Source organism: Capsicum annuum, chromosome 11 (assembly GCF_002878395.1).
Source record: "Capsicum annuum cultivar UCD-10X-F1 chromosome 11, UCD10Xv1.1, whole genome shotgun sequence".
Lineage (NCBI taxonomy): Eukaryota > Viridiplantae > Streptophyta > Magnoliopsida > Solanales > Solanaceae > Capsicum > Capsicum annuum.
The window spans coordinates 52,729,653-52,746,799 of NC_061121.1; the positions used below are offsets into that span (position 1 = coordinate 52,729,653).

The window sequence follows — 17,147 nt, forward strand, 5'->3', positions numbered from 1 at the left end:
ATTTTGTGGGACTCGACAAGACGAATCTCAATTTCAGTGGAGTTCTTGGAGGCTACTTTACCCTAAACTTATCTTGGAGGCTGCTCTACTCTAAAGCCTAAATTATGCCCATATAAAGGGGTAAATATTTTCTGAAAAGGGTATCTCCAATATTGCATAAATAAAGAGATCAAACACATCTCGAATATCTCTCTATAATAAATTGACGTAATATGACAAAGGGACCAAAACCCTCTCTTTTTGATAATTAAATACATCAAGAGGATACACAAATTCAAATATTCCTACGTTTAAGGAATACGCTATTAACGAACCTCGAATTACAGAGAAAATTCATATCAAATCTAAATCTTTCTACATTTGAGAAATACACTACTAACGGTCCTCAAATTACGGAGAAAATCAAGAGAGAAGAATCAAGGAAGGAACAAAATTGTACCTATATCGTTTATCAATAAAAATTTTTGTTTCTTCATATTTTAGTTGTGATTGCAATTTATTTGTGTCACTATAAAATTTTTTGCAAACAATCCCACCCTCAAATATCACATTTTTCACTGATGTCTTCGAGCTTTTAAATAAAATTAAGGATTTATGTAATTATTTAAAAGGATGGACATTTTAAGTAGTTATGGTAAGGTATATTTTTTCATTAATTTTAGTGTTAAGTTTATTTTATATTTGGTTGGGATAAAATTACAAATATTTAATTATTTAAAAGGATCGGGATTTTAAGTAGTTATGGTAAGGTATATTTTTCATTAATTTTAATGTTAAGTTTATTTCATATTTGGTTGGGATAAAATTGTAAACTAATTTATTTCGGGTTTAGTTATTTTAAAATTGTAATACTATTTTTATCCTATATTTGAGGGTGGGATAATAGTACAAGGATAACTAATCGAAAATAATTAATTAATTTCAGAATAGCTTATTTTTTAACCAGACGGGCTAAGCAGAGGCGGAGCTAGCCTATTAAAGGGGTTCAAACCAACCCCTTTGAAGGAAAATTATATTATTAATACATGATTAAAGTAACTTTTATTTATATATTTCAGATGTTGAACCCATTCGATGATTTTTTCTTTAGATTTTGAACCCCTAAGAAAAAATTCTGGCTCCGCCTCTGGAGCTAAGGTTAAGGCCGGGGCAAAGTGGTATTTACTCAAAAAAAAAAAAAAAAAAAATCAATCTGAGCAATTTTCATGCAAATGGAATCTGTCAACTCATACGACGAATTTGTTGTTCTGCTACTATTCCAATGGGACATTTATTACCAATTCCAACAAAACTTCCCGTATTACACGAACTTCATTTTAGGAAAGAAAATTCTCGTACTGAACAAAAATCACTTCTGTCAGAAATATTATTGAGGTGATAATGTCATAGTACACACATGTACACTAGATAAAAACAACTTAATAAATGTTGTAATTAATAGATTCAAAGTGTTGTAGCGAATATTTCTATTTTTTTTATTTTTTTTTGGTTGAATTATGAGTACTAAAGAAGAAATTGAAGAAAGTAGTGTTAGTGAGGGATTATTGAAGAGAAATGGTAGTACTGGAGGGGGAAGCACAGGATCATTGAGATGGGTTGATGGTAGTGAAGTAATTGATGAAGAAGTTTTTGATAAAAATGAATTAGAGATTATTAGAGAAAATACCTATGGATCTTTTAGGAGAAGGCTTAAGAAGCCTAGAAGAGTGGATTCTTTAGATGTTGAATCTATGCAAATTAAAGGAGTTCATGGTGGCAGCCACCACAAGAAGGTAATAATTTTAAATTGTGTTTGAAGTTATATGCACTGACAGCGTAAACATTTCTTTTGTGTTATATTTGTCGTTTGATATGATCGAGTTTTAATTGTCAGGACACAAAGTAATACTTATCATAGAGAACAAATAACCCGATTGTGTAGATAGCTGTTTTAGTTCCCCATTTAAAGAATAATGGAAATTTACAAAGTTTTAAAAGTTTTTTAGCCCTCAGAATCAACTTCACTCCGTCAATTCTGAAGGTGAAATCACAAACTTGAGACTCAGCAATCTAAAGTTAACCTGAAGGTCTGAAAAAGAAGAGAAGAAGTAGTATGAGCGGCATGAAGTTTGTCAAAACTGACTGTTGTTGCTCAAAGCACCACCCAGTCTCATTTTTAGGTAAGTTATGAGTTCATCCAAAAATCCAATAGACGTTGATTCTATATATGTGTTAAGAATCCACTAAATATGTATAAATAATAGACTTTGAACCCACTAAATTAAGTGGGTTTGTGGTAGAATCCCAACTCGAATCCATAAAGTTCAAATCCACTAAATAAGTACTCCACTACATCTTAAATTCAAAACAAAAAGAAAATGTTAACTAATATATACTGAAAAACAAAAATTGCACCTGTTTGTGAGAACAGATTCTTGTCCTTTAATTTGAAAGAAATGGCTCCGCAAATTACAGTAATCAGAGGGGAAAAACTCGTCTTAGAAGAACAACTTTTTAGACGAATCACCTTTTTTTTGTTCAAGTTTTATGCATTTACTGTGTAAAAAGTATTTATATCGTCAGATCACTTAAAAGGTAATCGTAAGTAACTCATTGTACCTGCTTTTGGACTAGCATCATTTTCTAGTTACAATCTAAGACTAATTTCTGTTACTTGTACAAAACAGGATGTACCTCTTTTGGCTACTCTTTCTCTAGCATTTCAAACACTTGGTGTGGTATATGGTGACATGGGGACAAGCCCTTTATATGTTTTCTCAGATGTATTCAGCAAGGTGCAGATCACTTCAGAAGTAGATGTCTTAGGTGCATTGTCAATTGTGCTATACACAATTGCTCTCATTCCTCTAATGAAGTATGTGTTTATAGTGCTTAAGGCTAATGATAATGGAGAAGGTATAAATAGGCAGTTATCGAAAGTCATCTTTAGTTCTCTTTCAACCTGTTGTATGATGGTCTTGTTGACATGGCAGGAGGAACGTTTGCACTGTACTCATTGATCTGTAGGTATGCAAATGTCAATCTTCTCCCAAATCGAACGCCTGCCGATGAATGTATCTCGAGTTTTAAGCTCAGATTGCCCACTCCAGAGCTAGAAAGGGCTGTGTATATAAAGGAGATTTTGGAACGTAAATCATCTCTGAAAACGCTTCTCTTACTGTTGGTTCTGACGGGAACATCAATGATAATAGGGGATGGTATCTTGACACCAGCAATATCAGGTACTCCCTCCATTTTAATTTGTTTGTCTTAATTTCCTTTTTAGTTCGTTTCAAAAAGGATGTTTCTTTCTTTCTTTCTTTCTATTTTTTTTTGGGTGGCAAAGAAAGTGTATTTGGACGGTTTATGTCGTTTGGTTTGACATTTTAACAAAATGGCTTCTAAAAAGGTATTTCCTTTTTGACAGTTATGTCTGCTGTTAGCGGATTGGAGGGTAGGATACCAGGATTTAATACAGGTGCATTTGCTTTATATCTATAGAGTTACTGCAAAATGACTACTACTGAGAAGCTAAGATGTTTGTCCTCTATCAAAATGTTAAATTATTACTGTTGGGAACTTTTGCATGGGAAACCATTAATGTGATTGATTGTTACAACAGATGCTCTCGTTATAATTTCAATTATCATCCTTGGCGGTTTATTCAGCATACAGAGATTTGGGTCAAGTAAAGTTGGTTTCACTTTCGCTCCAGCTCTAGCATTGTGGTTTTTCAGTCTGGGGTCTATAGGACTTTACAATCTGCTGACGCATGATGTAACAGTTATAAGGGCTGTAAATCCAGCTTATATCTATCTGTTCTTCAAGAAGAACTTGACCAACGGATGGTCAGCTCTTGGTGGCTGTGTATTGTGCATCACAGGTACGTGAAGTTTGCGTTGCCGTTTCATTTGCAATAAAGTTGAAAAGAATTTGGCATACATAGAGATCTGAGCAACAACGAATGCGTTTGCAAACGTGTAATGTGGGTTATGTCTCTACTTCTGTATGCATAATGGAAAGTTGCTGATTCAGACATCCGTAACCAAAAGATTGCCTAAAATCTCTTCTTCTATAGAGTACCAGCATACATCTGATACAGGACATATTAATTTATTAGTCTTTTTCCGGAATGCTCATTCAAATGCTTACATTGATAGATCCAACTCAATTTGCAATGTAATGTTACAGTTATGTTAAATATGTATATATGGAAAAATTCATCTGTAGAACCTTTGTAAAGATGTCGAATACAAATATGATGCTCGATTATTAAACCCGTGCTAGTTACTATACCTTTGCAGGAGCAGAAGCAATGTTTGCGGATTTAGGCCATTTTTCTGTGAAGTCTATACAGGTTTTTTCCATTGTCCCTTCGCATTATCTACTTACCTCAACATAATATCTAACAAGTAGCAACAACGTAAGTTGCGCGGACTCTTCACTTTTGATACCGCACCCGTGGCGGATTCTTAAAAAATACACTGCTTTTGGAGAATCCGACACGTACCCATTGACACTTTTGAAGAGTCCAAGAAACATAGACAACAACTGCTTCATTTCTGATGCCAGTTGTCTGGTGCAGATTGCCTTCACAAGCGTGGTGTTCCCCTGCCTTCTATTGGCCTACTTTGGCCAAGCTGCATTTCTTATGCAATATCCTCAATCAGCTGGCAGAATATTTTATGATTCAATCCCAAGTAATAATCGCACTAATGTTTAGCTTAAAGTTTTCTTTTTTGTCGTTCTGTCTGTAGATATTAAGTACTTTTAGTTACTATAACAAGTGCTCTATTGACAATCAACTTCTTTTTTTTTTTTTTTTGAACAAGCAGATAGTCTCTTCTGGCCAGTTTTTTTGATAGCAACTGTAGCTGCTATAATTGCCAGCCAAGCTATGATATCTGCTTCATTTTCATGTGTTAAGCAAGCCATGGCTCTCGGATGCTTCCCGAGGGTGAAGATTATTCACACCTCAAAAGAGCACATGGGTCAAATCTACATTCCAGTCATTAATTGGTTCTTGATGATAATGTGCATGCTTGTGGTTGCTGCATTTAGGAGCACAACAAGTATAGCCAATGCATACGGTTGGAATCTCTTGATTATTTCAGTCATTAGATATTTTCCTTTTTTTATAGTTCATACTGAGACTAGGACTTTTTTATTGCAGGCATAGCTGAGGTCGGTGTCATGATCGTTACCACCACTTTGGTTACAATCGTAATGGTATTGATATGGCAGACAAATTTGATTTTGGCTTTGTGTTTCCCCTTGGTATTCGGTACAATGGAGCTTGTCTACATGTCTGCTGTTTTATCTAAGATCTTAGAAGGTGGTTGGCTTCCGCTAGTTTTCGCCTCTCTCTTCCTCTGTGTGATGTATATCTGGAACTATGGAAGTGTATTGAAATATCAAAGTGAAGTGAAGCAGAAAATCTCATTGGATTTCATGGATGAACTTGGATGTTCTTTAGGGACAGTAAGAGTACCAGGGATAGGTTTACTATACAATGAACTGGTTCAAGGCATTCCATCTATTTTTGCTCAGTTTCTATTGGACCTTCCTGCTATTCATTCTGTAATAGTCTTTGTATGTATCAAGCATGTGCCAGTTCCTGTTGTTCCTCAAGAAGAACGGTTCTTGTTCCGAAGGATTTGTCCTAAGGACTATCATATGTTCCGTTGTGTAGCTCGTTATGGCTACAAAGATGTTAGAAAAGAAGAGCATCACTTCTTTGAGCAGCTCTTGGTTGATAGCCTTGAGAAGTTTTTAAGGAATGAATCACTTGATCTTGCTTTGGAAACCAAACAGTCTCAACCTGAGTTTGATAGCAAATTTGCGAGGCCAACGGACAATACTGAAGTGGGCGTGGATGAGCTTAAAGTACCATTAATGCGCGATCAAATATTAGAGATTGGAACAACTACCTCAGAACCATCAATAATAGCCGCATCAGGAAATGAAGATCCTAGTTTGGAATACGAGCTCTCAGCACTTCACAAAGCTAGTGAATCAGGATTTACATACTTGCTTGGACATGGGGACGTGAGGGCAAAGAAAAATTCATGGTTCATCAAGAAACTAACCATAAATTACTTCTATTCATTCCTTAGGAGGAACTGCAGAGGAGGAAATGCAACAATGAGGGTACCTCACATGAACATAATGCAAGTTGGAATGACGTACATGGTTTGATCTTGTTGTAGCATAAATATTCATCAGCCATCTTAATATCTTTTTTCAAGAGCAAAATATATGCGCTATGAAGCACGGTGATTCAAGAACTAACAGAAGTGCCAAAGGTAAGGTGATTATTTAGCATTTCCTAAAAATGTATGTTTTTCTCCTTGTAGTATAGCATTTGCAAACTTGAATATGGGCTCAAACTTTTGTACTTGTCCAATGGACTTGAATTTCAGTATGATTTGGTTAATACAAGTACTAGAGCTCTGTGGACTATAAGTAAGCCCAATAGAACAATACGTCACATATATGCTGGTGTTACTTTAGTATAAATGTTCGATTTGATTTTTGTGGGTTTTAAGAATGATTTTTTATCATATAAGGCAATATTTTTGGGCACGCAGAATTAATGGAGACTTCAAGACAACAATATCCAATTAGTAGATGGAAACGAACATCATGAGAGCTTTACGCAATCCATATTGTAGAGGGACTCACAAAGCAATGAGCAAATAGGCTATAACAATCAACAACTCACTAAGCTACTAAGACACCTACAATTCCACCAAAAAGCAGCTCATCATTCTAGTAAGACAATTTTTTTTTTTTTTTTTTTTTAACCTTAAACTTAATTAAATGGACCAGACGAACAGCTTTTCATTTTAATTATTTGAATCGGTGTTGGAGTTGAAACGACACAATTATGAAAAAAATAGGTAAAATTTAATTATTTCTAATATATATAAATTGTAAGTACGTATTTATTTATCGGTTCATTTTTTTTGGAACACTAAACCAAATAAAATGTTATCGACTTTTAAAACCTTAAAACTAAACCTAACCAAACCAAACCGGTTTCTATTTCACGCTACACAAAACGAAATGTTATCGACTTTTAAAACCTTAAAACCAAACCTAACCTAACCAAATCAGTTTCGATTTATTAAGTCAGTTTGATTCGATTTGTCTATTCGTATCGGTTTTTTGGTCTTATTTGAAACACCTCTATATATAACTTTGGAACCGCTTGATATAAAATTGGTATAAGAGAAATACACGTTCCACCACCAAAGGATGTGATGTAGTGGATGAAGCTGCTACTCCTTTAACTAGAGGTCTCGAGATTGAGCCCTGCGTATGAGAAAATCCTTGGTAGAGAGTGCTACTCCCGAATGAACCTTACCCGACATGAATCCAAATTAGTCGGGCTCCAATATGGGTACCAGCTAACGGATGGGGAACAAAAAGAAAAAAAAGAAATACATGTTCCTATTTCAAATGCAAAAAACTCTATAGACTTCCTTAGCTAATATTACATGAGCAACAATAAGATGGAGCAACGTTCGGCCCAATTTTTATCATTTATCATAAAACAATATGTTTTGTCGCCTTCAAACATAGTATTTGTGCAGTTCGCTCATCAAGATGGGATAACATTCAGCCCCAAAAGTTTGATTTGCAAACTTCCTTCGTCAAAGATATCGACTAAAAATATTGTGCAACAGCAAGAACTTGCAACCCTAATGGAACATGAAGGCTCTCATCAATGGACTTTGGATTAAAAGGGATAAATAAGTTTTTCAATTAATTGAGGTTCTTTCAAATTTTAAAAATTAGGTGAAAGATAATTTTTTTTTTCAGTTTTTTCTTTAAATATTTTCATTTCAATAATTTTATAAAGTTGTAGAATAACTATAATAGTTATTCGATAACTTTTGCGAAGTAGTTCAATAATTTTTTAAAGGTATTGAGAGAACCTACAATTGTTCAAATAACTTTATTTTTTTCACATGGGATATTGTGGGATTTATTTTTTTTTTTTTAATTAAAGACTTGGTCTATGAAGTATGGACTCATTTTTCTCCTCATCAACACCCAAAAATTGGAAATCCCACAAATCATACTCAAATCCCATCCACTTCAATCAAAGATTGTCCCTAAATTGACTTATAACAGCAATAGTTGTAAGACTTCCAGCGATACATCTGTCGACAAAAAAGTGGAGGAGAAGTCATTTGCAACAGCAGAGGTTGCAACCCTAATGGCACCTGAAGGAGATGACGCCTCTCACCATACTCAAATTCCATCCAATGAGTCACTTCCTAAATTGCCACAAGAACTTATAACAGCAATTCTTGTAAGACTTCCAGTCAAAAGCCTCTTACAGTTCAAATCTGTTTCTAAAGAGTGGTTTGCTTTGATCTCCAGTCCTCATTTTGTTAAGACCCATCTTAGTTTTTCTGCTAACGATTTCACCGGACATAGACTTATGTTGAGAATAGAGAAACGTTGTTCACTTAAGCACTTTCTTAGACATTGTTCTGCTAGCTCTTTATTTTATGACTGTTACTGAGACTTTTGACTTGGATTATCCCGTGAAACAACCCAAAAGAATTGTTCGCGTTCTAGGTTCTGTTAATGGGTTTAATTTTTATCGTATTTGGTTTAATTCCTTGGTTCTGTGGAATCCATCAACAGGAAAGTACAAGCAACTGCCTGACCTTATGCCTACACAGATGGTGACGACTGGTTACTGTTTCAATTATGGTTTTGGATATGATGAGGTTCATAATGATTATAAAATAGTGGCTCTTTTTCGTGAAATTAGTAAACATTGCGTCGATGCCAAAATATATAGTTTAAAAAGTGATTCTTGGAGAATACTTGATGATGCTCAAGGTGAGATGCTGTATGATGGTTCGGGCAAGTTGGTGAATGGGAAGCTTCACTGGGTCACTATTGTTGATGGTGGTTGGAGCATCATGTCCATTGATATGGTTGATGAGAAATGTAGGAAGGTGGAGCAACCCTACTATGGAGTAGACCAGTTTTCTTTGACACTTGGAGTGTTGGGAAGTGATATGTGTGTGCTCTGTAGTCATGAGAGGACTGATGTGTGGGTTATGAAGGATTATGGTGTTAAAGAGTCTTGGACAAAAATGTATACTATCAAAAGTCCTAAGTAAGTGTCTCCACCCATTTGCATGTCGATTGAAGGTGAAACTTTGCACCCGTTTCAATCAGCTTTAACAATATACAATCCAAAGGATGACTTAATGAAATGTCCAGAGGTTACTACCATTGATGGTTATGTGGAGGAGGACCTCTATATTGAAAGCGTAGTTTGTCCAATTTTACAAAATGAACCAATGACACTAGATTGAAGGCTGCAAAAACCCCAGGTGAAGGACAGTTTGTAGCTTACGACTTGTAAATTTCGCTTTATACATTTTTTGTGTGTTGTTCAATTCTACTTTTATTTAAAAAAAGAAAAGAAAATCAAATGTAGAATAATACATTGCATATGTAAGTGCCTGCTTTACACCACATCTGCTTAGATATCGTGGTTCTCCTTTTGTTGTTGCATATTTATAAGTGTCTTAAGAGTACTTCGCTAAGTGTCTAAGTCTTCATTAAAAAAAAAGAAGTCTTAAGGGGACTTCCTGTGCCACTCTAGACAAAGTAAGAGTAATGAGTACTAATGTGAATATTCCAATTATAAATAGCATATATGATATTCATTAATGATCGTTTTTTAGTGACATTTAGTGAAGGGGCTGCAGGTCATTGAAATCAGGGAATAACAGTTAAGGTCTGAAATATCAAGTTTGTGTGTTTTCCCTTGCTGCTATGTTCTCATTCTTTTAGTTATTTTGTCGATGAAAAGGCTGATATTCTTTCACTTTGGTGATACCATTGACTTGATCAAAAGTAGGTTGAAGGAGAAAAAATACTTGGAACTGTGTAACTGTCATGATCTTGAGTGTATCAGGCTCTTCTCCTTTAGTAATTCTCTCCATTTTCCCAAGTTTCTACTTGGGTGTATGGCGCATGTCCCGTTTCAACTCTAACTTGCTTTACTCCAAAAATAAAATAAATAGAGTCATCTTAACTTCCTAAAAGGGCTTGTGTTTATCTTCAAAAATTCAATTGTTCCTTTCCTTCCATATAGTCCGCACTCCACCATATATAGGCAGGTAGTAGACTCCACCGCAATTTCTGCTTCATGCTCGGACCATTGTTGTTCCAACACTCCAAAAGCTCAATAGTGGTTGCTGGCATGGTCCAATTTATTCCAACGATGCTCAGAAAGAGTTTCCACGACTATTGATATGCGAACAAAGTATGGAATTGAAAACTAAACTACGATACAAATACGAAAGCTAAAGATAGATAGAAAAGCAATAAGATAGACACAATGTAATGAAACCAAATAAAGGGTGTATCAAATCCTAAACCCTCAATCAATTAAATCGAACAAAGCACCTAAATCTTACGTAGACCTCAAGGGAATTGATTCACAAGCAACCCACATTTCTAAACAATAGATCAACACAAGCAAATCTACGCTTGCCTCACACTCTCACAAGTGTTCAAATGCATAATCCAAAATAAACTACTTACTAAAATGAAAAGAAGTCCTATTTATAGTTTAGGCTAGGTTATTACATCATATGGGCCCAAAAGTGACCCATTTAGGAAAGATAAACACATAGAAGCTCATTAGGAACTTGCTTGAGCATATGGGGCGCACATGGGGCACATCCCAAGGGTATGGTGGGCTGTTTTGACCCGCTCTAGCGGATCTAGAGCGAGTTGGGTGCCCCTCTAAAGCGGATGGGGCATATCTTCTCTTTCAAGGGCTTTTTTGCCCAATTTGGTCTTCCATTGGCCTCTTTAACATCCCTTGAGTCTCCTTGGTCATCATGATCATCCAATGGACGCCTTTCAATAGCCCTCAAGAAGTCTAGCAACCCGGAGGCCATTTGGTTTGTATCATCCTTCCCTTCTTTAAAAGGATTCGACCTCGAATCCAAACCTTGCAACACCAAAGAAAGGACAAACAAACATAATATCCTCATAGCATGAGGGTTAGAATTAGCACATTCAATCATACCATCGTGCCAAGGCTGCACATGCTTAAGTTATAACCAAGCATCAAAATGACCAACAAAGGGTGTATAACCCCATAAGTAAGAGCTACTTGGTCATTCAAGAGATTTGGACAAAGGGGTATGCTAGAGGAACCATGGTAATCATTGAACCGCTCATGAAGGCTCACATGGATTCCAGGTCTCAATAAGCTCATAATCCCACTATAGCACTCATCTTTGTTGGAGACCCTTCCCTTACACAACTTTGGCCTCTCAAGTAGATTATAAATCTCCAAGAAAGACTTTCCGTCATAACCCCACTATAGCACTCATCTTTGTAGTTTCCTTTCTTCTTATATTTCCAATCTGCAGGATGTCCTATCAACTTATAACAAAGCATCTCTAGTGTGTCTATTTAGATGACAGTAATCACACTTCTTCCCTTTATAACCTTGACCACTATGGCTTGTTTCTGCAAAATTTCTATTTACCTGCATAGCTATGGGATCAGTCTTATCACTAATTACTTCAGTACAAGCCAGCTGCTGAATCTCATCCTCAACTATCATTACATATGCTTAGTTAAGAGTAGGTGTCATTCCCTTCATGAGTATCTGCCTCTTAGCTTGATCATAGGATTCATTCAACCCACTTAAAAACTGTATTAACCTCAGCTGAATTAAGTGATCTGAAGAGTCTTTAGACTTAGCACAATCACAAGATGGTGCTGGGATCACAATATTATACTCACACCAGAGAGTTTTCATCTCAGTAAAGTATGTAGAAAAAAAATCAGTTCCTTGGTGAAGATTGTTGATTTCTCTATGCAGTTGATACAATCTCATTCTGTTAACCTTGTCAAACCTTTCCTTGAGATCTTCCTATACTTCAAATGCACTTGTGGCATACACAATACCATTCAACAATTCAGCACTTACTGAACTCATCAACCAAGATAACACAACTGCATTACATGTCTCCCATTGTTCATGTAGATCTTCTCTATACGTTTCCTTACTACATATGCCAGTCACAAAACCATAATTTCATTTTCTTAGCAATGTAATCTTCATGGATCTACTCCAGATTCCATAATTTTTTGATCCAATCAACTTGATTAGAATCAATGCAGCACCAGCAACATCTAATGCTCCTAGAAACAAAGGATCTGTAGGATTGATTTTTGGTGCCATTGTTCTCTTACGCAGAAAACATTCAGAATTCCAAAAAAAAAAAAATTCAGCTTATAGAGAAAACAGAGATCTATTGATACTTTCTCTAAACCTCCATGGATCGTTTCATATGCTCTGATACCATGTTAAACTAATGCATTGTAGTGTTTCATACACACACACAGAGAAGACATTGAAGCCGAGAGCAAAGAGAAGAGAGAAAAGAGATAAGAGATTGTTATTCAATTGATGAGATTATACAATGACGGAGGCATGGTTGCTATTTATAGGCTCACATGTATGTGATATGAATTTCTAGAACATTCCTAACTAACTCTAACAACTTGGATAACTAATCTAATCAGTAACCGCTCACTTGGTGCCTCCACTAACTTGGCTAACCAACCTTTTATCAATATAACAGTAAAAAACATAAAAACAGTAAACATGAGCTAATGAGCTAACTCAAACAGTGATCAATAACTAATACATTTTAACACTCTAACTCTTGTACATAAAGAGCCATGCACAAATTAAACAAAAGGTATCTATTAAGTGTTTTTTTAGTTTTTGGTGTCTCTTAATCAAGACTAAAGGTCAAAGATAATTAAAAATCAATTCAAGTTAATCGGAGGCTCAATTAACATTTTTAAAACTTCTTAATCTTTTTAAAAATACAATTCAATCCACAACTATTTAATAAAAACATAAAACAAAATCAGTTTTTAAAATCACTGCTTCCCTTCTCTCTCCTCTCAAACTTCTTGCCTCTCTCTCTCTCAACCATCCAACAACGACTGCAAATCCTCCACAACAGATCAATGTAACAACATTCTCCAACAACTCTCAACCTCCGACGACAACAACTTTGAGTTATTGATCATTCCTTTTCGACTTTCAACCGTTAATTTCTCTCTCTTCACAGGTACAAAATTAGGGTTTTTAAATTATAATGAAAAAGAGGAACTTGAGTTAACTTCTCTTTTATTATATGTTAACTATTTTAATATTTGTTGCTTAAAAATGCAATGAGGACTCAAGAAAATCCTAAAATGTGTTGTTTCTTCTCTTATGGTGATTGATATAAATATGATACCTTTCCTAAGTGAAATATGATTTTTTGTTGTTATTGTAGTTCTTGTTCTCAAACATTATTATAAAAATAGTGAAATTTGAATTTTAAATTTTTTAAAGGCATCTGTTGTGACCAAATCTAACAACTGTTGATTTTGTTGGTTTAAGTGAAAACTTACTTAAACAACTGTTGATTTGTTGTGTTTTTTTAGAGTTTTTTGTTGTTTGTATTTGTTGGTGTTGTTAGATGTGTGTTGTTGTATTTGTAAATGTTGATAAATGTTTCTGGTGTTGTTGGTTTTATTTTTGTTATTATATTTGTAAATGTTGGTAAATGTTGATGTTGATATATTAGTAAATGTGGAAGTTGTTGGTGTTGATTTTTTTGTTTTGTTGTTGGTGTTGGTGTCTTGGTAAATGTTGGTGTTATTGGTGTTTTTGTATTGATAAAGATGATGTATTGATAAATAGTGATATTGTTGTTGGAGTTCTTGTTGATATATATATATATATATATATGTATGTATGTATGTATGTATGTATGTATGTATATATATATATTATGTATGCATGTATTTATATGGTAAAAATATTGTTACTATTGATAAATCTTGCTATTGATTTTTTTTTTTTCAACAGATCACTTATCTGTTACAACAGATTACTTTTAGAAGAAATCAAAACAATATTGAAACTATTTTTCTCTCTTCCAACAGATCACTCATCAGTTGCAACTAATCGGTAATCTATTGGATGAAATTAAAACTATATATCCTACTGTTTTGATTTCTTCCAACAGATGACCTATCTGTTGCAACAGATTGCCCATCTTTCGAAAGAAATCAAAATAGTATTGAAACATTTTTTATTTCTTCCAACAGATGATTCATTTGTTGGAACTATTATTTTACTACGTTAATACTTTTTAGATTTACTGTTATTCCTTTTTAATGATGCATAAATCAATTATAATTTTTTTATTTTTCTTTTATTTGTAGATAAAATGGCTCTCTAAAGAAAAGGAAGTGAATCGACTCCAAAGAATGGAAGAAGTAAAGTAATTAGGCTAGATTCACCACTAGATGTGCTAGCTGTACAAGCAATATATAAATTAGAAAAAGAATTCCCTTCCTAATCAGCTCCAAATATAGAAAAAAAAGAAAAAGTGATTGAGAATGAAGTGGAAAGAAGTGAATAATCTGGAGATTTAAATAAAGATAAACTAGTAAATGAAGAACATGAGGAAAATGAGGTTAGTGAGGGAGATGAGAAAGATAAAGAGAAAAGTGATGAAAATGAAAACAGAAGTAGATGTAGATAAAGAAAGGGATGGAGAAGATGAGGAAGTAGAAGAAGATGATAAAAAAAATAAAGGGGAAGAAAAAGAAGGAGAAGAAGAGGAAGATGAAAGTGATAAAAATGAACAACAGAAAGAGGAAAGCTTCACATGAGATATCGAATTTAGATCAAAAAGTCAACATGATCTAAATGCTAATATTGATCCTAATAACCCTTCTACTGAAGAATTTGTCAAAACCTTCAGTATTGATAGTTTTCCTGTGAGAATGCAGTATGATGGTGCCACAAATTTAACTGGTGATTATTTGGTAAAGTCATCTATGAAAAAATCTTTTGATACATTTAGAAAAATACTTTAAGAATAAAAATTAAATGCTTATTTCAAGGACAACTGCTTTGGGCAATATTTTAATTTGTCGGAGGATAATAATGCTCATTTTTAAATGACCATGGTGTATGGTCTTCTCAAACGTAGGTTAATGTATGAAATAAAGATAAGAGAAATGAGGTGTGGATAAATTACTGTGGCATGCCACTTTGTTTTGGTTGAAGAAGTTTTTCATAGTTACTGGACTAAAATTTTATTATTCTTCTCGATCTATACCTATTGAAACACAAAAAAATCTCGTACATCAAAAACAATAACAAAGAAAGAAGCTAAGACTGTTAAAAAAATCCCAAGAGGCAAGTCTAGTGATGGTGGTAACTTGGTGTCCCTTGTTGGTCCAAGCTTCAAAAACACAAATTTAATTGAAGAGATGAAAGGTAAAAGACTTTCAAAGAAGCACAAGCAATCATTGTACTTGGTTTGGGCTGTACACAATATTCTTTGGGCGAGAGACATTAACAACAACATACCACTTGATTTAATAAAGCTCTCTGAGGATATGAAGGCATTTAATAACTATTCTTGTGGTCATGGGAGCTTCAAAATGACTTTCAAATATTTGTTAACTTCATTAATGTCAAAGACAATTAACTTATATGGCTTTCCAGGGAATTTCAGGGTAAATATTTCTCTTTTTTTTATATTTTATTTATTTTTTTATTGAATAGTGCTTTTGATATGTTGGCATAAGTTTTATAGGCTTGGACATTTGAAACTATTTCTTATCTCAAACAACAGGTGAACTACCAAGAAAAAGTTTTATGTCCAAGAAACTTGAGATGGTTGTTGGCCAAAAATGATAAAAAGGTAAGATTTATTAATCTTTTCAACCCCTTTGAGAAAGCAGTAAGTCTAATTTTAATTAAGTTTTTATTTTAATTGATGATTTATTTAAATGATTTAACCATCATTCTAATATAAGTACTGATTTATTTTAGATTGTGTATTCGTGGCATGTCCCGACTAATCGCGAATTGAAGATAATATTTTTTGTTACTTAGTCTGTGCAAGATTTATCATACCCTAAGGTAATTGATAGAATAAAAAAGAAATTGGCTGAAGCAACAACCATCAAAAGAAAAACACTTGGAAATGGTAAACTTATTCTTGGTGATGTTGTTGATGATGGTTCTTCTATTGGTGTTGGTGTTGTTGATGGTATTGGTGATAGAGCTGTTGTTGGTGATAGTGGCGGTGATAGAGCTGCTATTGGTGATAGTGGTTGATAAGTTGATAATTTGACAGCTTACTAGCACCTGTCAAGCCTAAATTATCATGCTTTTCCATTAATTTGTTGTTAATTTCTTACTTAATGCTCATTTGTGTAGGTAAAATTTGAAATGAGAATATGGTCTAGGAAACTTGACAAAAATGAGCTGAGAAAAAAGTGAAAGAGAGAAATGTGAGCAATAATAACACAAGCAAAAATGCAAGTCCAGGAGTCGACCCTCACGTACCACGATCGCGATCAGTCAACAAGTTAACTAGGAGGGCGATTGTGATATGACCACCGCGATCGCGGGAGTCGTGAACGCGGTCAAGAGATGGCGATAACGGTAGAGAAGAAATGTTTCAAGGGTATTTTTTTAATATTTGGCAAGTGTGGAATTGGGCTCAAATAGGGGTTTTTAGCTCATTTTCACCATCCTTTATCCATCATCAATTTTTCATCTTGGGGAGACTATTGTACTAATATTGAGCTAAGAAGACATTAGAATAGTTCCTAAGTGAAGGATTAACACATTTTCATTGAAGTTTTGTTGAAATTTAAAGTTTGGGTTTGCATTTTATTTATCTTTCATGAATCAATCAGGTGAAAATTTTGTTATATCTTTATTTACTATATTTATGAGTAGCTAATTCTTACTCTTGGGGTTATGCTTGAATAGGTTGTAGATTTTACTTTTACCCCATACTTGAACTAAGAATAGTGGGTGAAAACCCCAATTATAAATAATAACTTGAGTTAGCTAGTGGGATGACATCATCTTAGAAATAAGGGTGTTGTTTGAGTTAACTCATTTGATAGGACCATCTTAGAAATAAGGGTGCTAATTGAGGTATTGGATTAGTTCTTTGGCCACATTCGTGAGGTGTTCGAAAGAACCCAGGAATGAAATTTAGTGTTTTATTGAAAGATTAATGTTAATAACTCTAAATCTAGCCTACCCATGA

At 34.3% G+C, this 17,147-nt stretch overlaps 1 protein-coding gene and 1 pseudogene across 1 annotated transcript; both read left to right on the forward strand.

Moving 5' to 3' along the window:
• The first annotated feature begins 1,333 nt into the window (after nt 1–1,333).
• LOC124888464 (putative potassium transporter 12) lies at nt 1,334–6,473 on the forward strand. Its single transcript, XM_047398777.1, has 9 exons — nt 1,334–1,772; nt 2,667–2,895; nt 2,973–3,221; nt 3,407–3,457; nt 3,602–3,862; nt 4,284–4,336; nt 4,565–4,679; nt 4,815–5,069; nt 5,153–6,473. The coding sequence occupies exons 1-9, from the start codon at nt 1,497–1,499 to the stop codon at nt 6,175–6,177; spliced, it is 2,514 nt and encodes an 837-aa protein (XP_047254733.1). The 5' UTR covers nt 1,334–1,496; the 3' UTR covers nt 6,178–6,473.
• A 1,544-nt stretch (nt 6,474–8,017) lies between these two features.
• On the forward strand, nt 8,018–9,131 carry LOC107846899 (annotated as a pseudogene).
• Nucleotides 9,132–17,147: the final 8,016 nt, after the last annotated feature.

Coding starts and splice junctions, on each gene's coding strand:
- LOC124888464 (XM_047398777.1), top strand. CDS start 1,497: ATGAGTACTAAAGAAGAAATTGAAGAAAGTAGTGTTAGTGAGGGATTA. Junction 3,458..3,601: donor GATACCAGGATTTAATACAG/GTGCATTTGCTT, acceptor TTGTTACAACAG/ATGCTCTCGTTATAATTTCA. Junction 4,337..4,564: donor TTTCTGTGAAGTCTATACAG/GTTTTTTCCATT, acceptor TGTCTGGTGCAG/ATTGCCTTCACAAGCGTGGT.